Source organism: Heliangelus exortis, chromosome 9 (assembly GCF_036169615.1).
Source record: "Heliangelus exortis chromosome 9, bHelExo1.hap1, whole genome shotgun sequence".
Taxonomy (NCBI): domain Eukaryota; kingdom Metazoa; phylum Chordata; class Aves; order Apodiformes; family Trochilidae; genus Heliangelus; species Heliangelus exortis.
Window position 1 is genome coordinate 10,065,637 of NC_092430.1, and position 27,160 is coordinate 10,092,796.

Below are 27,160 nucleotides of genomic sequence, written 5' to 3' on the forward strand. Positions count from 1 at the left end.
AGGTTCCGCCTGCCAGCCCTTCCTCTCTTGCAACTCCAACCCATAATTTAGTAAGTGATAGCTGACCTGAAGAAATTCCTGGGTAGCTGTTCAGTGTGAGGGAGAAAGGAACACTTTGACTGTGTAGGCTACCACTGGCAAAGAAGCAATTGCACTGATACTAAAAATGGGTAACAAATTAACAATAATAATGCATGGATTTCAACACTCAAGAAGCATCATAATGGCTAATGATTGAATGAAGGGCACAGTGGGCTGCTAACACCCACATTTCTCTGAAACAGCATCCTTTGGCAAATTCAGTGTATAAAAAAAGTCCCCCTGAAGACTTATTAAAGCTGACAAAATTGTCCTAGGTTTGAGGGATAATGAGCTCCTCCAAGCTTTTTGCAAAGAATTAAAGAAACCTGTGAGTCCTTGGCTGAGGATGGTGAAGCACAGGTGAAACTCTGCATCAGCTCTTTTCCTATTAGGTTTCCTCTGAAGCCTCTTGTTTGTTTGATCCTCTCTGCTTTATTTCTGATTAAAATATCTATAGTACACAGAAAGGTCCCAAATGTTGCAATACCTGCTGAATTAATGCAGATTTCATGTCCCTGCCCTAGCTTCCTGTTTGAGAAAGGAGCTTAAATGATCAGACATGATGAGTGAGGAGAAAAAGCAGCCCCAAGGTGTTTCTTTGCTCCTCTCTGATTTCTTGTTCAATATTAAGGGGAGTGCTTTATGCTTAAGTTTAGATATGTGCCAAAGAAATATGAAGCAAAGTGTTAATACTTAAGGCAACCACATCCCCTGTTGTTTCCCAAGGTTTAAAAAGGTGATCAAGACTTATTAGGATTAAGGGCTCATTTCATCTGAATTGATCAGATGGCATTCGGGTGTAATTTAAGCTAAAAATACAGGGAAGGAATAAGCAGCTTTGATTTCCATATAAAATCACCTCCTCTCCCTCTTTCTCTGCCCCACACCCATGCGTACGCGTTGGCACTTACCCTGAGCAACTCTGCCTGGGTTTTTGGGGGGGAGGAGGAAGAGGAGGAGGTGTACACTGGGAAAGATTATTTGGACTGGTTCTGCAGGGACGATTGTCATGCCTTGTTTCTTATCTGATAGATTTAAAGGTGCTCCCTTCCCCTGTCAAGATGTGAAGGCTGCTTGTCCAGAGCCACGTTGCCTGAGCCACCCAGGGACTGATTTAGCTTCCACTCTCCTTGTCGTTTCACAGCTGCAGTCCCTGATATTTCTTGGAGTACGTACTGAAATGTGTCCAGATGGGTGAAAACCGGAGCTGGAAGATGAGAGGAAAAGGATGCTCTTTGATGGAACAACATTGCCATCTCATGGTGCAGGTGCATCCCTACAAAGTCTCCCGTGATTGTTCCCATCCACAGCTTTCAAGGTCGCCCCAGAAAATCCAGGGAACTCAGCAACCTTCACCAGGCTGCTCCCAGCCTTGCAGCAGGGCTGGAGGTGGAGGGTTTTCTGACACCCACCAGCCAGTCCTCCTCTGATGCTAGTCCCCCTGTGACCATCCTGCTGGTGTCTCTGCACCAGCCCCTGCTCTCTCTGCTTCAGAGTTCTTCTGTTAATTCTCATTTCCTCAAGCTTTGCTAATAATTTCCCATGTGGGACCGTATCAAATGCTTTATTGAACTCTGGATAGATTAGATCTACCAAATTTCCCTTGTCTGGAAAACCAATTATCTTATCAAAGGAAGATGTCAGTGCAGTCTGGCACAAACTGCCTTTGGTAAACCTGTGCTGCACTTTATCTCATTTTTCTCAGTGCTTTTAATTAACATTTCCTTCCGAATTTGTCCTACAGTCTCATGTATAACTCCAAATGGGTTGAAGCATCTGTAGCTGGCTAGCTCATTCTTTTAGTTTTTCTTATCTTCCCTGACTTTCCTCATAATCCATTAGTTTGGGGGGTGTTTCAATCAGTGCCATTTGACCCTCAACACTCATTAGAAATCTCTGCTCTTCCCTCTTGACACCACGGGCTGCTTCTCCACAAAAAAGCATGGACATGTCCCCAGCCCTTCAGGCTCTATCCAGGTCCCCCTAAGGGTCCTGCTTCCACTGCAAATGTGGCTACTTTTATCCTGCTCTCTCATTCCAGGTAACTGTCATTTCCACTCACATTTACCAGCAAAAACTTGTTTTCTGTTTCATTTGGAGGGAGTGCTCTGATTACCCCTTAGACTGGTCTTGTTTTGCTGCCTGGCTGTCCGCCTTTCTGCCTACATTTCTACAACTCACTCAGGAAACTTTCAATGATTTTCCTTTTCCCTTACATGAGCATGGTCATGCTCAGTGGCTCCAGCCTGCCCCTCACTTTCAAGATGCAACTTTCTGCTGTCCTGACACTTGTCCATTCCTGTCATCTCTCCAGCCATTCTCTCTAATCTGGAGACCATAGAATGATTTGTGTTGGAAAGGACCCTCAAAAGTCATCTAATCCAAACCCCCTGCAGTGGGCAGGGCCATTTTCCACTAGCTCAGGTTGCCCCATCCAACACCACTGAGTTTCCAGGGTTGGGGCATCTGCCACCTCTCTGGACCACCTGTTTTGTATTTCACCACCCCCATCATAAGAAATTTCTTCCTTATCTCCAGTCTGAATCTCCCCTGTTTTGGTCTAAAGCCATTACCCCTTGTCCTGTCACAACAGGCCCCACTAAAAGCTCTGTCTCCATCTTTCTTATAAACCCCCTTTAACATCTGGAGCCAGGCTCAGTCCCTCATATGACCACTAATTTCCAAAGAGTGGGTGCAGAAGGCAAGAAGGGATGGCTGCAAGTTGTCCATGCAGGAGAGAGATCTTCAGATTTGCCTTTGCAGCTCCCAAGTATTTGCAAAAGTTATTCTTGCCCTAGGGAGAGAAGAGGCCCTCCTCCCAACATGGCAGTGTTGCTCCTGGGAAGGTGTCACTCCATCTCTGATGTCATGGACGTGACCACACGGGTGGTTGGCAGAGGGCAAGTTCCTGATGAATTTTAGCCACTAAAATCTAATTCTAATTTTTCTCATCAGACAATGTCATGGCACGACTGAAATGAAGGTGACATGGAAGTGCCCGGGTCCTCCGTTCTGTTGCAACACAAGAGGCTGGAACTTGCAGGGTTGTTAGATTATTGTAGAGTAAAATCCTGAATTATGGATAGGGCTATGTGGAGAACATTATAGTGTTGCGGCGAGCCTTCTTTCTCTCGGGGACACAGCTCTTCTTCAGGAGCTCCTTCTTCGTCCCTCTCCTCAGGCGTCTTCTTCTGTTCTTCTGACTCTGCTTCTGGGAGCATGCCTTTTATCTCGCCCTTCAGCCCCGCCCATTTCCGGCTGGGGCAGGCCCTAATTAGTGGGCACACCTGGGCTTAAGCTCCCAGTTCATTATTGGCGACACCTGAGGACTTGTGGTTCTCTTCTACATTTCCCCCCTTTTTGTTGTTTGTTGAAAAAATAAACTTAATAGTTTACAACATTTCATTTTCAATAATTTAACATTTCATTATTTTTAACATTTCATTTTAACATTTCATTTTTAAATATTTCAATAATTTAACATTTCATTTTTTTTTCAACATTTTTAACATTACTTTTTTAAACATTTCATTATTTTCATTATTTTTCAACATTTCATTACTTTTACTTTTTTTTTTTTTTTTTACATTTCATTATTTTTCAACATTTTTTTTTTCTCCTATTTTTTGAGGAGGGAAAATTCAGGCTCTTACCGGCTTTTTTGTGCCGCTTTGGCCTTTGTTAACAGCAGGAGATGAGGTCTCATGAGCACCAGCTCAGCTTTCGCTGGTACTCGCCGCCTCGGGATGCCTGGCCATGCAGAGGCTTCTCCGAGCATTCACCGCACCAGTCTTATCGTGTGTCCCTAGGGCCCCGTTTCAGGACCGCACTGTCGTGTGTCCCTGGGGGCTCCGTTTCAGGACCGCGTCACGTGTCCCTGGGAGGCTCCGTTTCAGGACCGCACTGACTCGATGCGCACTCGGAGCTCCGCTTCGGCTTCAGCATACCTCAGGCTTGAGTTCCACGCGCCAACTTGCTGCGCCTTTCGAGCCTCATTCTTTTCTCCTGCCTGGCTCGCCATTCCGGGCTGTTGTATCTTGCCGTGCTGGGCTTTTACTCCGAGCTTCTACACACCGGCTTCCGCATTTAAGCCTGGCCTTGTGGAGCTTTTTCCGTGGTTGCGTTTTTGGAGCTCTTTATAGAGCGTCCCGCACCACTGTAGTAGCTCCATCGGACGTGGTTGTGTATTTCGAAGCTCTTTATATCGCCTTTCCGCATTTAAGCTAGGCTTCGCCTTCCACATTTAAGCTCGGCTTTGTAGAGCTTCCCACACCAACGTGGTCGTGTAGAGCTTCTTTTTTTACCTCAGCGTTCACAGCTTGCTATTGTTGCCCGCATTCTCCACCAGATGTTGCGGCGAGCCTTCTTTCCCTCAGGGACACAGCTCTTCTTCAGGAGCTCCTTCTTCATCCCTCTCCTCAGGCGTCTTCTTCTGACTCTGCTTCTGGGAGCATGCCTTTTATCTCGCCCTTCAGCCCCGCCCATTTCCGGCTGGGGCAGGCCCTAATTAGTGGGCACACCTGGGCTTAAGCTCCCAGTTCATTATTGGCAACACCTGAGGACTTGTGGTTCTCTTCTACATTATAGTGTGGCAGCAGAGCAACTTGCCATCATGCATTTGTAATAAATGTCCCCTCCAGCTGCCCCCACTACAAATGGGTGCTGGGGAGCTGAAGATGCTCACAGTGATGCTCTCTGTGCATAGCTTAAAAAAAAAAAAAAAGCAAACCCACAAAAACCTGGAAAACAGAGCCCTCCCAGCAGTCTGCTAGTTTTGTTTTGGCAGATGCTCAACCAAATGTTGCATTCTGGCATGGTGGGAGCCCATCTTTTCTGAAGGGATGCTATTGGACTGGTGTCAAAATACACTGACAGCTAGACTGGCCCTCTTAGAAAGTCTTGTGTTTTGTTAATTTTCTACACTAAAATGCCACAGCAGCTCTTCGGGTGGAGGTAGCATATAAAAAGGGAGGTCAGGATGGAGGCAGCGAGGGGGACTTGCTCAGTATGATGGGGAGGAAATACCAGGGCAAAGAAGGACTTGTTACTTGTACTACCACCCCTTCTGTGAGGGCAAGGGAAACTGGGCAGAGTCACTGGAGTGCCTCCTGGGCAGCTCTGCAGCTCCTTCTGCTTTGTGTTCCACTCCCCAGGCTGTCAGCTCGCTGGAGTAAAGCCATTAGCTGCAGCTGATTCCCTCTCTGCACCAGTTCATAGAATCACAGAATTACAGAATGGTTTGGGTTAGAAGAGCCCTTAAAGCTCACCCATTCCCACCCCCCCTGCATGGACAGGGACACCTCCCACCAACCCGGGATGCTCAGAGTTCTCCAGATTTAGCTTGCAAGTGCCTAAGTGATGCTCAGTTGGTTCATCTCTGCTCTTTGTCAAGACACATCCTTACTGAAGTGAAGGGGTTGTGAGATGGAAAGCTGTGGCCCTGAGACTGCCCGGGAGCAGGGAAAGCTCCACCTCCAAAGTACACCCAAGGAGGCAGCCCCGGGCCATGGGAATAGAGGGGCTGATAGGTGGTGATAAGGATGGTGATAAGCAAACAGCCTCCCCGTCCCTCTGCACAGTCCGAGGATCAGGAAGTCATTCGGCTGAGGTTTGCTTTGCTTTCCTTCCTCTGTACATAGGACAAAGCAAGCAGAAAATGTGAAGCTGATATTAGAGGCAGAGCTCCAAAAGTGTGATTCATGTGCCCCAAACTAAATTTACCTGAAAGAAAAAACAACCTGGTAGGGTTATACACAGCCTTCTAATGACTTTATCTCTGTTATTATTGTTGCTGTTGTTCTGGTTAATACCTTTCTCACTTAAAAAAACAAAACTAACACAACCCTGGAGCAACCACTCCAGAAATATTATTTGCTTGTATTATGCTTTAGGTGGTTCCTGTGCTGGAGGCAGTAAGTAGGTACAATCATTCAGTACATAATAGAGAAATTCATTCCAATAATAATAATAACAACAACAACATTTATTATTTTTGAAATACGAATCTGATGAATTCGTGAATATAGAAAGGTCTTGGTGCTGGCTGGCTGCAAAATAGGAATAAAATCAAACATGATGTTCTGATAGACTTCTGCTGTAGGTTTCTAATTTCTCTCATTCCCTCCCTGCTCAGCACCCAGCTCCTGGCACCACAGCATGTTTGGGTCCCCATGGTGGGACACGATGCGCCTGCTCACCCTGGGATGCAGGCAGCACTTCCCTCCTGGTTTTCCTCAGGGGGTGGCACCAGCAGCTCTGTCCCCACACAGCAGAGCCTGGGGAGGGCAAGTGTCACCCTGGGGCAAATCAACCTGCTCAGGGCACTGTGCTGACAGAGTATCGACAAATGGTTGATGCATTAAAAAAAACCCTTTTTCTTAGAAGTCGAGCACCTGTTTGCACAGAATTTTATGGTTTCACAGCATTTCTTTTTTTCTAGGGAGCTCTGTGGGAGCCAACCAGACCAAGCTTGCAGTAGCAGGGGCGGGTTTGCTCTGGATCACCCTTTCAAGCAGTCTGGTGGGTTTTGCCTTGCAGTGGCTGCAGGACTGAGATGGGCTGAAACACAACCTGCAGCTTGGTGGTTTGCATTGGCTCAGGGCAGAGGTAACTGAGCTGTTTCAAATGGGAGGAGATTTTTGGAAAGTGGCTTGGCCAAAGTGAGGCCCCCAAGGTCTAGCAGTGTTAATACAGCAGCACAAAAAGCCCTCGTGATGGAAAGGCAGATTTGGGAGCACCCCCAGCTCAATTGTCCCACGCTCTCCTGTACCAACAGCATCACTCCTTCAGTTAACAACCCCTTGTAAAATAAAACAAAGGCTGCCCAAGGCAGAAAAACACTCGGAATTGTTGCAATTGTCCTGATAGGGCTGTGTATAAAATAATATTGGAAAGGCTGACTAAATTAAAGCAGAGGAAGACTATAAAAATGCACCTCTGTTTGCAGAGTGTGATGCTATCACATGCTGGGAAGTTGAGAAAAGCTTGACAAAGTAAAATTAGGCATCTAAAAAATAAACTCTTCTCGTGCTGCTGATACCATGGCTGCCTTTCCAGTTCTTACACTCGTTTTATCTCTGGAGCTGTAGGGACATGGCAAATGTTAGAAACACAAATATGAAACCATTTAAGCACGAATAGATTGCTTTAAAATTGCTTGTAATTTGGCACAGCTCAGCTCCTGGCATTCCTGCCTCACATTTTTTTTCCTTGGGGCACTGATGCCTGTGGCCCTGCCCACCTCTCAGCTGGCTGACAAGTTCACCTTTGAGAGCTGTAGCTCTGTGTCCCTGTTTGTAACCAAGTGCTATGAGCATCACTTCTTTTCTGTCCAAATGAGTGTAAGGTATGAGTGGTTTAGTGTTTTCCAAGAGACAGTCACTGATTTTTGGTAAAATAACTAAGAAAGCATTATTTTAGAACCTCTCCCTCTTGCTTAAGAGGAGAAAACAAGTTTTTTTACCAGATCAGCATATTCCTCAAAAAGACACAAGCTTTCAGTCCTAAAAGATATGTGTGCTGGCAGCTGAAAACAGCAAGCTGGGTGCCTAAAGGGAGTAGTACACAAAGGGAGAAAATCCAGGCAACTTTCTCCCCATATTTCTGAATGTTCAGACTGGTCTTCAGAGGTTCTACTCAAAACCAAGCTCTGGGGCAAGGAAGGGTTTACTTCCCTTGTCTTGGCACTTAGGTGGCCACTGCATCCAGTTTGGGCTCCCAGTACAAAAGAGACATAGGAAGACCAGAGAGGTCCCAGTGGAGGGCCACCAGGATGGTTATGGGGGCCACCAGCAAGGCTGTGGGGGACTGGAAAGGAGTGATCAAGGGAGCTGTGTTTGCTCAGCCCAGAACAGAAGGACTCACTCAAAGGACATTGAAGGGGAGCCTTGGTTCAGGCTCTGCCTGCAGGATCCCATTTTTTCTGAGCTCCTCATGCAGCAAAGAACATGGTCCTCCAGAGGGCAACACAGAGCAGCACCAGGAGTTTGATTGCTCCTTGTTGTTGCATTTCGTGTGGGGGTGCAGCACGAAGGAATGTGTTGCATAGAAAATTCCCTTCTTCATTCCAGGGCAAAGGGATTGGTGGCACCTCAGGGTGACAGAGGGGGACAGGTACAGGAGGAGGATGCTTTCATGTTGTGCTGGGCTGAAACTTCTCAGAGCATCTGCCATGCATGCCCCCAGATTAATGCACCCTGCAGGCTCAGCAGACACAATCTGTGTGTGCTGGGAAGGAAGGAATGGATGGATGGATGGATGGATGGATGGATGGATGCATGCATGCATGCATGCACGCACGCACGGATGCATGGATGCATGGATGCATGGATGGACAGGCAGATGTGTTCACCCCCAGAGGAGCTCTCAGTTTTGGAGCTGGCCAGTGGCCATCCTGTTTCCTTGCAAAGGATGGACATGAGTGAATGTTTACTGAGGGAGAGGGTTTCTTCTGGAGGTGTGTTGGGGCGTGGGGGCTCCTCACTTTCGTCATTGCCTGAGGGACTTCTTTGGAACTGGAGCCTTCCTTGCATTTTCATCTGCTGATTAAGCCCTAACTATCTCGATGGCTTTTCCGTGGGCACTGTTTGCTCTGCCTCGCTATGGCAACAGCTGCAGCTCCTGCAGCCTCTGCCAGCTCTCTGCAGCAGGAAACACGCAGGCTGAGGGCAAACAAACCCGGGGACAGGTCCTCAGCACCCAGCAGTGGGGTGAGGTGGGGTGCCCCCGAGCTGGCTGGCAGCAAACGGGCACGCCCAGGCCTCTTTTGGTGGGTAACTTTTCAAAGCAGGCAGGCTGGCTCTTTGCTGCCATCGCAAGCTGGGGAGGTGATGAGCTGAGACTTTTTTTGGGGGCGTGGTTTATTAAGCACAAAGTGATTGCTGGTGGTGGTCAGAGAGGTGGTTTCCTGAGTGGCAGGTGCGGGAGGGGGGGGGTGTTGTTATTCCTGGAATGTGGGCAATGTGCATAGAATCACAGAATGATTTCGGTTGGAAGGGACCCCTAAAGGTCACCTAGCCCAACCTCTGCAGCGAGCAGGGACACCTTCAGCTAGATCAGGTTGCTCAGAGCCTCCTCAAACCTCACTTTGAATATCTCTAGGGATGAGGCCTCAACCACCTCCCTGGGCAACCTGCTCCATTTCTCCACTACCCTCATGGGAAAGAGCTTTTTCCTGGCATCCAATCTAAATCTACTCTTCTCTAATTTTGGATGCAGGGCTGCTGGCAGCCTCTTTGGCTGGAGGAAGCTTCCAGCCCTGCTGGTAAATCTGCCCTGGATATACAGCCTTGCCAGAAATCTTGAGGAGAAGGGAAAAAATGACCAGGAGGAGAGCTGCAAAGAGCCTGATTGGTGGGTGTAACCAGGAGCTGGGGGGTTACATCCCAGTGGGATGCTCTGGTCTCACACAGGATGAGCAGCGCTGGTCCAGAGCAGATCAGGGTTCCAGGAGGGATGTGCTGGGGAGTTCTTGTGGAGTTTCTTCTCCACAAATTCTGCTGTCCTAGCACAGAACAGCCACTGAAGTTCATACCCTTTCAGCTCCAGAGCCAGGAAAGTTCTGAGGGATCCTTCCAACCTAAGGTGGTTCATCCCAGTTCTGGGGGCACCAGACTGCGCTCCTGTACCAAGACAACCCTCAAAGCCCATGTCCTGGGGACACCCAGAAGCTCTGATGGATCAGCAAACATCCTTGCCTGCTTGATCTCTAATGGAAGCTGGGCAGGTGTCTGAGCTTGTCAGACAGCCAGTTCAGGATGCGTGAGGTTGTTAGGGATGTTTTTACCTTCCTTGGAAGTATTCAGAGTATCAATGCCACCCTAGCACAGATGTTCGTTGCTGTAGGGCAAAAGCCTCTAAGCTATGGTGCAAAGTAGCCTTCATAAATGGTGTTCTAGATACAGAGACTTCATGTGCTATAATCTAACTCCAAAAGGAACAACTAGCCTGCCTTTTGGCACCCCCTCAGTCCCACCCCTCTCTGCTGACCCCTGCAGAGCATTTGGCTCCTGTGTGGCTGCCCAGAGGACCTTGCACTGCCCACTTCTGTGTGCCTGCACCTGGGGAAACAGCCCCAGCTCATTCCTCAGCCTTATCTCTGTGCACCAAGAATGCAAACACCAGAGCTGGTGGAGAGCAAGCCATGAGGCTGCTCCAAGCCCTGGCAGGCAGAAGATAGTGGAGAGGCAGCACAGCTCCTCTGGCACAGGCAAAGGGCTCACCAGCAGCTGTGGATGCCTTCCAGTGCAGCTCAGCTTGGCTTTGCTTCCCAACAGCCTGTGTGCAGCCAAGAGGTGAGTTTTGCTTTATTTTTGAAGCATGTCAGGGGGTAGGATCAGAAAGCCCACGGGAGAAGCAGGGCTGTAGGAAGCTCCTTGGCTCACACACCCTGCTGGAGGCTGGAAAGGCTGCAGGAACAATGGGCTGCCATCAATACCAGGTCTTCTTCTGTGGGTTTTCCATCTGAAATGTTTCCAAATGGGCCTTGGAAGGGGTTTGGCTTTGAAGGATGGGCACATGCAGTAACTGTAGCTGTAGTGTTCTCCAGCAGCTTCTGTGAAGAGATGAAAGCAAAAGGGGGGGGGGGGGGGGGGACACGACATCCCGTGTGTGATGCAAACAGGGGCTGCTCCCTGCCAGGAGAAAGAAGGACCTCTCACCCAGACCCACCCAAATGCCAGCCAGCCCCACTTGCTTCTCAGAAGAAGGCTTGCAGTCTCAGGGGTAGGCAAGAGGCTAGGAGTCTTGATTTTGGATCCTGAGGGGAGATGTGGGGATGGGGATTCCTTGACAGAGGAGTTTGGCTTTGCCTGAGGACTGTGATATGTGTGTTACTTCCTTTAATTCAGTGTTCAGGTGACTGGCTTCAGGCAGTTAAAACTCAAACCCACTCTGACCTATGGGGCTGTGCAAACTGAACACTGCAGGCCCTCTTAGGTTTTTCTGGGGGGCTTTTTGTTTGTTTGGGTTTTTTTAATTAAAAAAAAAATAATCATTTTGGCTATGTCAGGGTGTGAGGTGGTCCCCAGTCCTCTCTCCCCAAGCTGGGCTGGTGCAGAGCTGAGTCCTGGTGGGCTGCAGAGGTGGGGAGCAGCCAGGTCTTTGCTGTGGGCTCAGGCTGGGGTGTGCAGGCAGTAATGTAGGAGTTTACTGAAAAAATCTCACTGTACCTTCCTGCTGCACGTGTCTGGCAGACACCTGGGGGGAATGATCACACATTGAGAGTAATCTGTCCTGTAGTCTCCCACCCGTTTTCATCCTGCACTTGAAATGCTGAAATTGCCCTGAGAAAAGAAATACCTTTACAAGATGGGCCATCAAGCCAGCGTGCTGGGCTGCTGCATCCAGAAAAGCAGCCCACTCAGCAGGGTAATCTATTCAATGACTGGGATTTATTTTTAACATTTGGTTCTGCAGTCCTCTTAGCTCAAGCAGGGAAGTGAACATTTTGATAACAGCAGCCTCCAGGTCAAATGTGATGAGAATTCATAACTTGCCATGGAGGGGTTTTGGAAAACCAACCAAGCAAAACAATTTCCCAGAATGAGACGATGAAGATTCACGTTGCTCTTCACAATGTCGTACACAGAGCCGGTGTCTGTTGGAGTGTCTACTTATTCTCTCCCCACAATTTGCAAATAAAATGCCTTCCAGACACTTTTAAATTTGAATGACTCTTGAAGCTTTGCCAGGCTGCTCGTAAAGACCTTGGATCTTTAGGCCATCAAAGAAGAAATATTAATCCAGTCATGGGAATGTTCCAATTGTCCCATTTCTAATCAAAGTAAAGCCAGAGTTTTCTGCTCTGAGCAAATGTTGCCAAGAGAATGGCATCAGGATTTAAAAGTGGAAAGGAAGGAGAGGGAGGGAGCTCCAGGCCCTGGGCTGAGCAGGAACAGCACACAGCAGCAGCCAAGGTTTAGGTCAGAGCTGGGAATGAGGCAAAAAAAGCCTGAAAACCCAGCCAAGATGAGTTGGGTGAGGGAGCTGCTAGGAGGCAACTTTTTCTTTCTGTTCTGTTTTCCAATGGCTGCTGTCAGTCAGAAGCACATGCCTGAGAAAGAGGCAGGAGGGGAATGTGGAAGGAAATGTTGTAGTTGCTGAGAAGCAAAACATGAGCCAGCCATGTGTGCTTGCACCCAGAAAGACAACCATGACCTGGGCTGCATCACCAGCAGCGTGGCCAGCAAGGCAAGGGAGGAGAATCTGTCTGCTCCACGCTGGTGAGACCTTCCTGCAGAGCTGGGTCCAGTTCTGAGGAACCCACACAAGGACACAAAGCTGTTGGAGCAAGTCCAGAGAAGGCCACAAAGGTGATCCAAGGGCTGGAGCAGCTCTGCTCTGGAGCCAGGCTTGAGGGAGTTCGGGTTGTTCAGCCTGGAGAAGAGAAGGCTGCAATGGGGAGACCTTAGAGCTCCAGGAATGTTGGGGAGGGACTTTGGACAAGGGGGGGTGGGAAAAGGAGTAATGGCATTAAACTGGAAAAGGGGATATCTGGTTTAGACGTTAGAAAAGATTCTTTCCTGTGAGGGTGCTGAGCCCCTGGCCCAGGTTGCCCAGAGAAGCTGTGGCTGCCCCATCCCTGGCAGTGTCTCAGGTCAGGTTGAATGGGGCTTGGAGCAACCCGGGCTGGTGGGAGGTGTCCCTGCCCATGCAGGGGGCTGGAACAAGTTGATCCTCAAGGTCCATTCCAACTGAAACCATGCTGTGATTCTGTGATTTTAATCTCAGTTCTGGTGCTGTTTCCTCAGACCCCTCATGCTGGGTCCTGCTGCTCCCTGGAGAATCGCTGGGGCTGGGGAGCTTGGCAGCACCGGGTGCTTTATCTGTGGACTTGGGAAGGAGTCCTTTCCAAACTGCTTGTGTTTGTTCTCCATTCCCTGCCTTCCGTCCAAATTTGATACCTGCTGAGAGGCCCTGGGTGCAGGGTGCTGCCTCTCGCAGCAGGGGCTCCTCTGCAGAGTGCTGGGGCAATGGGAAAAAGTGGGAAAAGCAAAGGGAATTACCGTAGCAATATTATTATTATTATATTTATCTTTTATTAGTAAGAACTGCATTCTCTCCTCTGCAGGCTGCAAAGTTGCCGGATTTGTCCAGCAGGTCTGGACCACATTGGTGCCTAGTGGCTATAACATTGCCACCCACTTCACCTCTGGCACTTTCTCCCAGGCTGCCGTGGGAACCTGGGGCATGAGGAGAAGCCCTGAGCAGTGGCATTAAAACCCAGCAGTGATTACTGTGCAGCAGGAAAGGCTGTACTAATGGGAACAGTCATTGCTTTAATATTTAATTTGATGAGATCTTGCTCTGAGGAACAGCTCGGGAGCTGCCACAGCTCCAAGCGCATGCTTGGGGCTCACGGGGGAATTTCCACGGAGTTTGCTGTGCTGCACTTATCTCTGAGCTGGTTGGGTGACATGGTAATGAGCCTCATTAATTAACTGAGCACACAAAGCCGTGTTTCCTCCCATTCCCTTCCATTGCCCAACATTTTAAGCACATTCAGGGGTCACCTGGACATTGGGTTGTCCTTCCAAGCGTCTCCCCTCTCTCGGTGCCTGGCTCATGGGCTTTGCAGAACACGTGTGGGTGCTCAGGTGCAACCAGGTGACAGTTCTGGAGGGAATTTCCTTGCGTCACGAGCCTGTCAAACAGTACAGTGCAGATAAGAGTCAATCCTGCCTCTCACTGGCAGGAGCTCCCCAGTGCTATATGGGTTGTGGTGAGACCAGGAGCATTTGGACCACGCTGATGTAGGCATGAGATGGGTCTCACCTGAAACCTGTCCCTTCTTTGTCCTTTTAGGTGAGTCCCACTGGACCCTGACCATTTCTGGAACTGAGATTCAGCTTGCAGCAGAGTCAATTTTCTTCCAGGCTTCAGTCCCCTGCCTTCAGAAATCTTTTTGCATGCTCCAGGCAGTTTGGGTATCTTCACCAGGGAGCTCGTCTTTAAGGAAACCTCATTGCCACCAGGATGGCAAACAAATAAGATGGAAATGTGGATTTGTCAGAACTATAATCCAGGTAGGTCCTAGTTATTCACTTGTACAAAACCCATGCATTTTCTGTCCTTCCATCTGTTTCTCTCTGGTCAGTCTGCAGGACGAGAATCCCTCACAGCCTTTGGGGCTGAAGTGTGAGTGGAAGGGGAAAATTGGGAAAAAGATTTTGGTGCTTACATGCTAATGTTCTTGCTTTGGCTGGCTTCCCAAACTGTAATCATGGCCACCTAATTCCACTGGCACACAGGGTTTGCTCTTCACCACTCCTGGATGTCTGCTGCTTGTGGAGAAGGACCTGCTGGCACAATGCTGCAGTGCTTGGGAAGAGTCTGCTCCACCAGCCTGCCCCAGGGATGGGCTTAGAGCTCCTTGCCTTGCCATGGGGCACCGTGAGACATTTTGCCAGGCTTGTCCTGGGGAAAAGGCACAAGCTGCCTTCATGCTAAGCCATGTCCCACCATTTCCCAGACCTTCTAATTAATAACACTGGCACCTCTTTTCACTGTTCCTTGTCTCCTTAGCATCCATGTCTGAAGCATTACCCCAAAGGCCACAGGAAAGCAAGAATGTTGAGGAAAATGCAGATCTGCCTCTGCTTCTTCTTCGTCTCAGGCATTTTGTACGAGATCTCCCTGCTGCCCGGTTGTTTCTTCTCCTATATGCCTATGACCAAACACTTCCTGACACCTGAGCAGGTCTTGAACCTTGGCAAAAGCATCATCTTTCTGGAGACAACAGAGCGCCTGGAGCCACCTCCACTGGTGTCCTGCTCCGTGGAGTCTGCAGCCAGGATCTACCAGGACAGGCCCATCATCCTCTTCATGAAGGGACTTACAAATGACACGGCATTGGACCTCAATTCCAGCTATGCAGCCTTCTCCCTTTTGTCTTCTATGAAGAATGTCTTCATTTTTCCTCTCCAGATGGAAACTGTCTTCCAGGAGACCCCTCTGCTCCAGTGGTACAACCAGGTGAGCATTAGCATAAGGGGGAAAATAGGGAATGTGGTTATCAATAGGGAGGAAAGAGGTCTGAAACAGACTTCAAATCAATGGAGGAATGCAGGACTGGCTGTGTGAAATGAGGGATTTGAGGGGGTTTGCTTCAGAATAGATGGATTTATGCCATGTTTTTCCTTTCATCTCTGTTTATCGAACACATGATCAGTATTTTCCTGTGTGTGCCCTCCCCCCCCCATCTCGTATGTGAAGAATCAGAAATTTTTTTGGCCAAGGAAGCACTGGTAAAAATAGACTGCATACATGTTTTGCTAAAAAAGGGCTTAATCATCCTTCTCAGCAGAAGCTGGTTGAACAAAATATGCTGTCCGAGTCCCCTGAGCCCTCCTGAATGCTGGCACACACCGTCAGAGCCCACAGTAGATAAGAGAGGTTTCAGCTTGTGTTCATAGCCATGTGCAATAAAAACAAGGTGGGATCTTGTCAGCTCCACCCTGAAAGTAAGTTCCTGGCAAACAGCTTGCCCAGGAGCTTTTGTCAGATTTGCTTGGCTCCATCCCTGTGCAGAGCAGGCGGGTTTGCTCAAAACCTCTTCCTTCTCCTAAGACAAAAAAAATTACTCCCAAGACCAACAGTGCCAAGAAAACCCTTCAAAGTCTCTTTCAGAGGGATGGGAGTGATCAGGGAGTGTGTGGGGTGGGTTTTGTCCCACTGAAAGAGCAGGCCATGAATCATCACATGATTGATGGAACACGTGGCAGGGTCCATCAGAACACTCCCCAAACGTCCATTTATCTTCATGCAGTGTTGCTCTGCACCATCCCCTTATCTGATTCCCTTAAATGCTGATGGCTAGAGGAGGAAAGAGTGGTCAGGGACATCTCCAGGCACGTGGGTGGAATTTCATGGTGCTGTTTGTGTCCAGTAAACTGACCTGGTCCGTTCTGTGCAGGTAGTCCCGGAGCAGGAGAAGAACTGGATCCACGTCAGCTCCGACGCCAGCAGACTGGCACTGATTTGGAAGTATGGGGGCATCTACATGGACACAGATGTCATCTCCATCAGGCCCATCCCTGAGGAAAGCTTCCTAGCAGCACAGAAGTCGCGGTTCTCCAGCAACGGGATCTTTGGCTTCCCTGCCCACCACAAATTTATCTGGGACTGCATGGAGAACTTTGTTCTCAAGTACAATGGGAAGATCTGGGGGAACCAGGGGCCCTTTCTAATGACAAGGATGCTCAAAGCCATCTGCAATCTCACAGATTTCAAAGGCACTGAGGACCACAGCTGCCAGAACATCTCCTTCCTCAATCCCCAGCGTTTCTACCCCATCCCATACCCAGCCTGGAGCCGGTACTACCAGGTGTGGGACAAAAGCCCCACTTTCAACCACTCCTATGCGCTGCACTTGTGGAACTTCATGAACCACAACAGGAAAGTTGTGGTTGCGGGCAGCAACACGCTGGCTGAAAAGCTGTACAAAGCCTATTGCCCCTCCACCTATGAGGACCTGATCCGAAATGCGAAGCTGAGGGATTTCACACATTCTGAGGATGCTGCCTGACATGGTGTGAGGAGGAGAAGGGTGATCCTTCAAACCCTCCACGTCCTGAGGCCAAAACACAGTCACCACTGGTGTCAGCAGATGGCTTTGTGGAAGAAAGAAAGACCTTCTCACAGCCACCATCTGCACTCCCTTGGGATGCTGCTAAGGAGTATGTGCAGAATGGTGGTGGGCATCCATCAGAGATGGCCTCCAGTGACAGTAAGGGCACCTTTGCCTTGGTTGTGTTTCCTTATGAGTGCCAGTGAACCAAACCTTCCTGACTGAAACAGACTTACAGGCCTTCTTAGTGAGCTTTTCCAAGGGAAAAAGTTACTAAAGAGATGCTTGGCTTCCTGAGAGGAATTTCATCTCTGCATCTCTTGGCACTGTTGGCAGATACCCAGATCAGATTAGCTGCAAATACAATAAGCAGGATGAAGCCTCTGAAGCAAGTGGAATGCAGAGGTGTGTTAGCAGGGGATGGACAACAGCCATGGCTCCTGAAGAGAAGCCCAAACCACTGCCTGTGTTTTTTTCTCACACAAACTTTGCACCCTACGTTTTTGAGAGGGACCTTACCAGTGCAAGTGAAAATAAAACAGTTAATAAAACACCAGTTCTCTGAGCCTTGCTTTCCCCTCCGCTCCACACCCATGAGTCCCATGTCTCAAACATTTGTGCTTCTACACTTTTACTTTGGCTCCTTACAGGAAGGGGCTGCACTGCCCCCTCCTCCGAGGGTTGTCAGGCCCTGGCCCAGGCTGCCCAGGGCAGGGATGGAGTCCCCATCCCTGGAGGGGTTTCAAAGCTGTGGGGATGTGGTGCTGAGGGACATGGGTTGGTGGTGGCCTTGGCAGTGCTGGGGTAACGGTGGGACTTGATGATCTCAAAGCTCTTGTCCAACCAAGACAATTTGATATTTTTTTCTTATTTTGTTTTTTGATTTTTTTGTTGTTGTTGTTTTGTTTTTCCCCAGGGTGATGCAAATCCACTCAGCCCCCTTGAAGATCGTCCCAGCTTGCCAATCTCTTCTGAATCTCTCTGAACAGCTGTTTCCAACTGGGGAGCAGAAAGGCGGGGGTGGATTGGTTTCCCGTCATGGAATGTTTGCCATCTGCACAATGCTATCTTCTGTCAACACGGCAGCTCAGAAGCAGGCTGCAATCGGACAGCCTGGTTTCTCCAGCTGCCAGATTGATGGTGAGCAAAAAACCCTTTGGGCACCGGGATTTGTGAGCGCTTCCTGCTCTTGTCAGACACGGGGCTTGGGGGCTCCTTCCAGCCCCACTTGTCCCTGGTAAATTTGGTCGAGCTGCACCTGTTCATCTTTGATAACTATATTCCCGCCCATGTCCAGTAGAGAATGGAGGTTTTCCCCTGCCCCTCCTTTTGCTATTGATTTATCTGTAGAAGGACTTTTTGTTATCCTTCACATAAGTGGCAAGATTCAGTTCAAGTTGTGCCTTTGTCTCTCTAATTTTCTTTCTACACAACCTAACTATATTCCTAAATTCTTCTTGAGTAGTTAGCCCTTTTTTTCCATAATCAGTAGGCTCTCTTCTTTACCCTAATTTCTTTCAAAATGTCCCTGTTCAGCCAGACCAGTCATCTTCCCCGCCAGCTCACCTTTCCGCACACCGGGACAGCTGCTCCTGTGCTTTCAATACTTGCTTCTTGAAGTACATCCATTCCTCCTGGACCCCTTTGTTTTCAAGGGCTGTTTCCCAGGGTACACTCTGAATCAGTCTTCTGAATAAGCCAAAATCTGCCCTCCGGAAGTCCAACACAGAGGTTTTATTGACGGCCCTCCTTGCATCTCTGAGTATTGAAAACTCCATTATTTCGTGATCACGGTGTCCCAGACTTCCACCGACCACCACATCTCCCACCAGCCCCTCTCTGTTTGTGAACAGAAGGTCTAGTGGGGCTCCATCCCTGGTAGGCTCGTTTACCAGCTGGAGCAGGAAATTATCCTCTATACACTCTATGAATTTCCTAGACTGCCTCCTCTCTGCTGTGTGGAGTTCCCAGCAGACATCCTGCAGGTTAAAGTCACCCACGAGAACAAGGGCTGACAATTTTGAAACATCTGCCAGTTGCTTGTAGAATAATTCATCACCCTCATCATCCTGATTGGGTGGTCTGTAACAGACTCCCACCAGGATATCAGCCTTGTTGGCCTTCCCCCTGATTCTGATCCACAGGCACTCAACCTTACCATTATTGACTTCAACTTCTACAGAGTCAAGAGACTCTCTAACATATAGAGCTACCCCTCACCTCTCCTACCCTGCCTGTCCCTTCTGAAGAGCCTGTAGCCTGGTTTGCTCCAACTGCCTGATGGCAGGAGGGGCAGGGCTTCGCTGTCTTCTTTTGGGTTAGAAAGGGTGTGACTCCACCAGTCAATTTCCCTTTCACTGTCCCTACTACTTCTTAGTCTCTCTACCTCCTCCTAGAGCTCTGCCACCAGGCATAGCAAGTCATTCACTTGCTCGCATCTCACACAGACCCCACTCACACCATCCTCTGGTGCTAACACGAGGCTCAGACACTCTACACAGCCAGAGGCCTGAACAGCTACATCCCCCTTGCTGTCCCTCCTCATGGGTTCCGTCTGTGTGGACACACCCTGCATCATAACAGCACCAGGTTTTGCTTTGTTGGAGACCATCGCTCCTTCAAGAGAGCTGGCTGAGCCCCTCCTGCTTACCCTGCCTGTGTGAACTGCCATGCCCCATTCCTCTTTGCCTGCTCCTGTTCACTGCACTCCAGGTCACCGATGCTCCTCGCAGCCCTTTATATCCCTCTCCACAGTGCTGGGTGCTGCCCACTTATCACCTGACTGGCCTCACCTGAGGCCACCAGCAGAAGGTGGGGCAGCTCTCCACAGTCCTTTATATCCCTCTCCGCAGAGCTGGGTGCCGTCCCCTTATCAGCTGACTGGCCTCACCTGAGACTACCAGCTCCTTCTTCCCTTCCCAGGACCTCGAGGGCAAGAAGGGCTTCTCTTGGGGTTTTGGAGCAGAAGTAATAGAGATGTAAAAATAAAAGCTTGGAGAAACTGTGCCGACTATGCGGAGAGGAGATAGTGTGGAGAGGGTGGGAGATGTCAGCAGAAAGGAAAAGGAGCTCCTCTGAGGTTAAGAGCAGGGGTGGAGAAGGAGAGACTTGTTTGCTCCAGGAGGAAAAGCCAGATCTAGACTTTAAACTCCAGCAAAGCAACACCAGACACAGGTAAGGTGTGGGGGTGAGTGTCTGTTGGAATTGCAGGCATGAAAGTGCTTCTGCTCTGTGGGTCTGTTGGACCTGGCTATGGCCACAGGGAATGTGGGGCTTCTCCATGGGCTTCCCTGCTCAGGCCAACCCCACACCTGACCCATTTCACTCTGCACCAGCCCAGAAATGATGCTGGGATGGCAGAATCCTGCCCTGTCCCTCAGAAGCCTCAGCAAGAGCTGGGGGGCTCTGCAGTGGTGCCAGGGGATGAGACTGACTCCAATGGGCCAGACCTGGACCCCTGGAGGAAACTGCTGGTTCAGGTACCACCTCTTCTTGTAGAAACCACTGGGGTGGTGGGGACAGGCCTGCTTAGCACCAGCAGTGCCACCATGTCACCTTCTTCATGGCACTGAAGTCGGACAAGTCCTACCCCACCATGCCCAGCCAGGCAACAGAGTTCTGGTGGCTTCAGCCATCTGCAAGGAGTGCCCCTGACCCTGCGGGGGTGTTTTCCTCAGGTGCAATAAATCCTGAGGATGGTTTTATTTTGGCCCAGAGGGACAAGAGACTCTCTAGAGGACTTAGAGGCTCCTCCAGGACCAAAAGGGCCATCAAACACAAGGAGAAAAATTCCTTTTAGCTGTATGCTGTAAAACTTGAGGTTTCAGGGAAGGAGATAGGGGCTGCTCCCAAGCCCCTGTCATCCCAGCTCCCCAGAAAGAATTGTTGGTGCTCTGACACCAACCATGAGATCAGGCTGGGTGCTTGGTGGAGGGTTTCTCTAGCATCCTTGTGGGCATGGAAGTGTTACCCACCCCATGGTTTAGTCTGTGCACAAAACCTTTGCTTCCTGAAACATCTCCCTTGGGATGGGTCTAGACAGCTATAGAGAGTTGAAGCTATTCAGAAACCAGCTGGCCCTGGGGGGCTGGTGTCCCCTCCCCTCTCACCAAGCTCTGCCATCACCATGCCTGGGGCTCCCTGGTTCACATGCTCTGCCCACATCCACCCTGCTGAAGCTCTTGGAGGAGAGGAGCTTGGATGCAGTGGCATGGAGATGACCCAGCAGGATGGAACTCTCCCCATTCCTTGGGAATTACCCAAACCCAGCCGGCCCCAGGGAACTGCAGGTACCTTGTGGCAATGTGGCCACAAGGATGGTCTCGGATGCAGTTTCCATGGAAAAGGGGCAACTCAGCTCATAGCCACCATCAGAGCATCCTCTGAACCCAGAGTTTAAACTTGGAGCATCAGAGTTGGCCCTTGGCCCCTTCATCCACTTGCAGACATCTCTCCTCCCCCTGAAATTTGTCCATTCACCCTCTTTTTTTTTTTTTGAGGGGAAAAAACCCAAAACCCATCAGTATCCATGTCATTGGGAGCAACCCAGTAAGTGCCAGAGAATCCAATCAAGAAAAAGGCTGCGGAACAAATCCTGAGATAATTGCAGTGGATACAACAGAGAAGTTATTAAATTGGTAAACCAGAACTTAAACATCACCTCAATTTGGGGGGCAGGAGGGAGAAGCTGATGTAATTAAAGTGGTGGCAGTGTCAGAATCAAATTGCTTTGTTTTATTCCTTTAGAAATATGTTTTTAAAGATTTTACCCACAGAAAGCCTGGCACAAACACTGGAAAAGAACTGGGAAAGTTCTTAAATATTCTTATTACAGTGATGGTGAAATCATTCCTCTGGCAAAGTAAAAACATAAAAAAAAAAAAAAAAAAAAAAAAGTTAGAAACAGATGAAAGAGGAGGTGTCAGGGGGGACAACTTGCAAGCCATGACCAAGCATAGACCAAGGTTCTCCTGCATGGTGTCCTGGTGCTACCTGATTTTTCATCAGCCCAATGGGGCTGCAATCTGCTTTATTGTTTTATTTGCTTTATTGCAGAGGCTGTAGAGGTGGGTCTGCTCCTACTATTCCCTTGCCCCTTCTCTGTGCTCCCCTCCAGCCTGCAGTGTGCCAGCAGTGACCTGGAGCTACCCATGGCTGAGGAGCTCCTGGGTCCCCAGGGCCTTGGGGAACAGGGGGTGATGGCAGGGAATGCGAAACCTCTGCCAGCAGCCACTGGATGGTGCCACAAGACCAGGAATGGGCAGCAGCCACTCTGCAGCTTGCCCAGGGCTGTTCTTGCCCCCCAGCCACCCAATTTTGGGGGAAGATCCCAGTATTGGGGCTCTCCCAGATAGCACAGGGGGACTGGGTCCTCCCTGGCCAGCAGCTGTGGATCAGAGCAGGGAGAATAAATGCTGCTCTTTGCATCCCTCTCTCCACACCAGACACAGCCTGGCACTGCTGTGGGGGATTTTAATTTATTTTTAAGGAGTCAGGGAGGGGAGAAAGCAGCTTTCCTTCTTCCTTTGCCAGTATTCTCGAGGTGTGATGGAAAAGGTCTTTTTCTTCCTGCTCTAGGAGGAACCTGGACTGGATGTTCTCAAACAGATTAAGAAGCCCCAGTAGCTATCTCCTTCCTTCTGCCTTTCCTGAACTGGTGGAAACCTCCAAGCCAAAGGATGATTTTATTTATTTTTTGCACTGGAAGCATGACCACATAAGTCTGACTGAGCTGGTAATGCTCATCTGCAGGATTTCAGTTAATTTTCCTCATTATTTCTGTATTTTGTACGTCTGTAGAATTGCATTAATGGCCTCAATGCCTGCGAAGTAGGAAACTTGGGAAAACACAACAGGAAAAGCCAGCCTTTCTCGGCTTCTCTTTCCCAACCTCTTCCATGACCACTTTGAACTTCTACCATGCCCTATTTCTAACAAGTGCAGGTGGATTTTCATGCTAGGGAGCAGAAATCCCAAGGCAGGGCTGAGCAGAGCAGGGTGAATGAATTCCATTCCACTGAGCAGCAGCAGCAGTGCCTCCCAGAGAACTGTCCACAGCCACACAGAAACCACCCCCATGTCTTGCAAACCCACATCCCCCAATGTGTGCACCTTCACCTCTGGGAGGGGGAGTTTTTCCATTTTAATGAAAATTTTTAATAAGTTTAAATAAGAGCTGTATCTGAAGAACAGCTTACAGTGCTACTTGCCAGATGTGTCACTTCATGTTTAGTTTAGCAGCTGCTGTTCTTCTTGGTGTTGATTCTGGTTTTAATAAATTAAATAAGAAGAGGGATGTTTTCATCCCCTGCTGAGAACTGGGAAAAAAAGAAATCAGCTTTTTCTGCCTGTAACAAATTGCAGGTAGCAGTGAGAAAAAGCAATTGGAAACCCATCCCCACACCCAGTCTGGGCTCTCATGCTGGCACAGTCCAAAGCCAGTGAGGAAAATAAATTTCTGCCCAAAAGTGGAAACAGGCAGGGGGAAAAAGGCCATTGCAGTGGACAATACTGAGTCCTGATGGCAACAGAAAGGTGAAGGAATCTTCCCTCGAGTAGGGGATACTCCAAAAATACCCATTTGCCTCATGGTAAGAGAAAGGTGACAGTCATACAATAATGAATCAATGAGCAGAGATCCAGAAGAAGCATTTGGATTTCAGAGTGGACATTGTGAGCCAGCAGGTCCATGGGAAGTTGTTCCCTGCATGCTGCAGCAAGCTACATGGCAGAGGATACAAGGTGACCATAGAAGAGCCATGAAGATTCACCTGGGTTTACCCTAGTGATGGGCTCTATCTGGAGAGGAAGAAAAGAGAAAGACAAACCAGCTCCATCAGTGTGTCTTGTCCAGAATGGAAAACTTAACTTATTTTTCTTCTTGTTTTATGGACTCCTTCCCTAGATATCACACTTTAGCACTCTGAGCAGACCAAAAACCAGAGGATGGAATTGCTCTCTATTAACCCACCACCACCACCACCACCCTCTCAAGGGAAGAGAAAAGAGGAATAAGGATGAGAGACCTTGGATATTCAAACTGAAACAGGTTTACTAGAAAAGGAGGAGGGCAGTAACACATGGAACAAGCAACTCATATATATAGATACCTACAAATCTACACACAACCTGATATGGATGCTGGCAGGGACAGGTGCCCTTTGTCATGGTCTACCAGCAGCCAAGGGATGTGGATTCTGAAGAACATATGGAGAACTGATGGTAAAGGAGTGCAGGGAAGCAACAGCCAAGCAAGGAGCAGGAGAAAAAAAAAACCAGTCAGGCTTCTGGTCCTCCTGACTTTATAGAGAGTACGAGCAGGAACTGGTAGGGAATATTGACCCCCTCTATGTTTGTCTCTTGGATCCTGCAAAGTCCTAAAGAGCCTCTCTTTAGGTCCTTGTACTGATACAAAACTTAACCCTGGTCCACTCAAACTGTGGCTCCAAAGGGCTTGTGTAGTCTTTTTTGGAGTCTTGTCCTTTTCTTGATGACAACCAAGCAGGCCAAACCAGCAAAGAGCAGCAGGGATGCTCCTGTGGCAGGGGGATCACTGCAGCCATGGGAAACAAAGCAAACCAAAGCAAAGCCAGCAAAAAGCACATGGTGGGGAAAAGAAAAAAAAAAAAATTAAGTCAGAAGTACAAGCAGGGACTTTGGCTTTATCCGAGGTTAAATAGACAGGCAGGTGTCCTGCTGTTTCCTTGGCACAAAGGTTTCTTTGTGCTTGCATGATGGAAAAAAATTTGGCTTCTTCCCCTCAGGTGAAAGACAAAGGAGCAGGAGCTGCCTCCAAAATTAATTTCCCTCACCCTGTAAATGCCGCAATGGGCTACCCAGCACCTCTGGGAGCCCAACACCACATCCCCGCCCTCTGAAGCCAAATCCTGCCCATGGGAATGCTGTGGTTGGGCACAACCAGATTGCTCATGGGTGCTGGAGAGCAGCACGTGTGCCCATCCTTAACACCCAGAGGCTTCTCCTGCAAAGCTAAACAAACCAAGCCCTGAAGTTTGGTTAAATGATGGAAGATGCAACCCCAGCCTCACAGCACGATTTGGAGGAGCAGGACCTCTCCAGTGCCCGGGTTTTTTTTTCTAGGCATGGGTTTATCTTCCCTCCAGTGCAAGCAGCCCCATCCTCACCCCACACCCAAACTGATCTCCTGAAATTCCCGTGGGATTTGATATTCCTGCTTCATATTTTTAAACCTTATCTTCCATCACGCATGGTTTTCCATGAGCCTCACCGAATGCTGAAACCTTGTTTCTCCTACCAGCAGTGAGTGCCTCTTTTCATCCCCTCTGGAGTCTCTGTGAAGAGTGGGACAAATCCAGAGCCAGTGCCATTAAGAACTCTGTGAGTTAATTAAAGAAAACCCACACAAGTAAGGGTTACCTCCTCAAAAAAATGGGGCTTTTGCCATGCCAGGCTCAAAGAGAAACCTGAAGTGGGTTTTATAAACCCTGTTGCAGCACAACCACCTTGCAGGCAAGGCTCCCCTTGCCAGGAGTTTAGTGCCATGGCAGTCTGGTGCTCTTTAAAGTAGTAGTTTTTACATTTTTCTCATTTACATTTATCTTTGTGGGACTCCGTTTCTTGGTGCTTCTTTTATAAAGCATGAATGGGTGGGACTAATCAAACCTCAGCACTAACAACCTCCAAATGTGATGCAACTCTCCAGATAATGCCAAGCTGGGCAAAAAAAAAAAAAACCAAAAAAATAGGCAAAGAAAAACCCTATCAAATTTATTCAGCTGGAATATCTCACCCAGAGAGCTGTTCTCCCATAATATTTGTGGCAAGCGCAGTGTCATAAATCTTAGTGCTATTAATCCATAGCCTCATTCATCTCTGTTCAGCTATATAAAAGCAGTAACCTTGTCACTATAGGAAGGGAGATTGGGGCTTTTAATTGCATATAGATTTCAGGAGAGTTCTTATCTCACAGTCCAATTTGTAGTTTCAGATATGGGTTTTCGCTTCCTTTGGTCAAAGTCCATGCAAATGTGCTGGGCTCTTATATGCTTATAAATGTTGCAGAAGCTCAGAAAGAACCTAGAGAGAGCTCTTCTGGCAGATAATACACACAGCCTTCCCATTATTAGAGAAGCCTATATTTAATTAGCTCCTCTCAAACAGGAGACGGGTTTTTTTTTTCCCCCAAGGACCATCAAATTAGTGGAAATAAACCCATTTCTGAAAGCCTGCATACACACACACATCACCAATCACAGTTCCCCTGCCTTTTCCCCCTTGGCTCTGCCACCTCCACCAGACCCATCTGTGGGGTTTGGTTATTTCAAGGCTTTACACAAAGCCTTCCACAGGCACAAACCTCCTTGGTGCTGTGCAAATTGCTCAAACCAACAAGCCCTGTTCAGACCAGCAAATACTGAACTGCCCCTCCCAGGTGGGATGGTGGGGGCTGTGGCCTCTCTGTATGTGGCCATTGAGGACACTGGAGCACTGGGATGAAACAGGCTGCCACCAAAATAAGGTCAGGTCATCCTGGAAGGGTTTTTGGATCTCACTTTTTTTCTTAAAGTCCAAGAAATACTTCAGGCATCCTCATTTTTTTCTCACCTCATTTTTTTTTCTTAAAGTCTGGACGTGGGATTTTGTTCTCACCAAAGACCTAGATCCTTCCCTGAGCAGGTGGTGTCAGCTGCAGGGCTTTGAGGAGAAAAGACAGGCTTGCAGCTCATCAGGGGGTATTTGGATGGGTGTCCCAAGGCAGGGAAACACCAAGTACTTCCTGCAGCACCATGGGTTCTCTCCATGCAGTCCTTCCCTGATGCTCACCATGCCTGGTGGTGCCTGCTCCAGTAAGTGGAAAGCAGCTGTGACATCAGCTGTTGTTACAGCTCCTCTTACTTATGAGCAAAGAGGCTCATAAGTTCCTAATAATATTAATAAAAAGATAGATAAATTAATTCCTAATAAATTCCCTGCCTTGGACTTTTTGTTTTTTTGTTTTCAGCAAATTTCACAACGTGAAAACTTTTCGTACAGCAAGTTTTCAGTTCTAAGGAAATGAAAACTGATGGTGGAAGATTGGAGATGTACCAAGGGCAGGAATTGTCTGTCTCAGCTCTCTGCTGTTCGTCATAACTTTCCTGGCCACAATCGTGTCATCTACAGGCTTGCACCCATCAAAACACACCCAAGAGCCAGTTTTTGCTCCCCAGAATGTTTATGAAGCATAAAAATAAAATAGAAATTGAAATATAAATTGTGATTTTACACATGCGCCCTTTTTTGTTCTCATGCATCCACCAACTCGTATCTGAAATTTTTTTGTGTGGTTTTGTGGGTTTTTTAGTCTGTATTTTTCATCACCCTGTGTACCTTTACCTAACCACCACTTCTGCTGTTCGTATCTAAATTAAACATTCCTGTGCTTTTCAGCCCCTTTCCAGTGAAGGCTGGCAGGAAGGAGAGCATACCAGCAATTTTTCTGCCCTCCTAAGAACAATGAAGTATTTACAAGTGTTTAATTGCAAGCCAGGC

At 48.6% G+C, this 27,160-nt stretch overlaps 1 protein-coding gene across 2 annotated transcripts; it reads left to right on the forward strand.

The window, feature by feature from the left end:
• Window positions 1-10,148: 10,148 nt before the first annotated feature.
• On the forward strand, window positions 10,149-17,201 carry A4GNT (alpha-1,4-N-acetylglucosaminyltransferase). Of its 2 annotated transcripts, XM_071751530.1 has the most exons (4): window positions 10,149-10,373; window positions 13,885-14,105; window positions 14,605-15,054; window positions 15,995-17,201. In XM_071751530.1, the coding sequence occupies exons 2-4, from the start codon at window positions 13,989-13,991 to the stop codon at window positions 16,604-16,606; spliced, it is 1,179 nt and encodes a 392-aa protein (XP_071607631.1). In that variant the 5' UTR covers window positions 10,149-10,373; window positions 13,885-13,988; the 3' UTR covers window positions 16,607-17,201. The 2 variants fall into 2 exon arrangements, with proteins under 2 accessions (XP_071607631.1, XP_071607630.1); XM_071751529.1 differs by lacking the exon at window positions 10,149-10,373 and having other exon boundaries at window positions 13,640-14,105.
• Window positions 17,202-27,160: the final 9,959 nt, after the last annotated feature.

Excerpts from the sequence above, each read along its gene's own strand:
- A4GNT (XM_071751529.1), top strand. The coding sequence starts at position 13,839 with ATGAGATGGGTCTCACCTGAAACCTGTCCCTTCTTTGTCCTTTTAGGT. Across the intron at positions 14,106-14,604 it reads TTGTCAGAACTATAATCCAG|CATCCATGTCTGAAGCATTA; the intron begins GTAGGTCCTAGT and ends TTGTCTCCTTAG. Across the intron at positions 15,055-15,994 it reads TGCTCCAGTGGTACAACCAG|GTAGTCCCGGAGCAGGAGAA; the intron begins GTGAGCATTAGC and ends CGTTCTGTGCAG.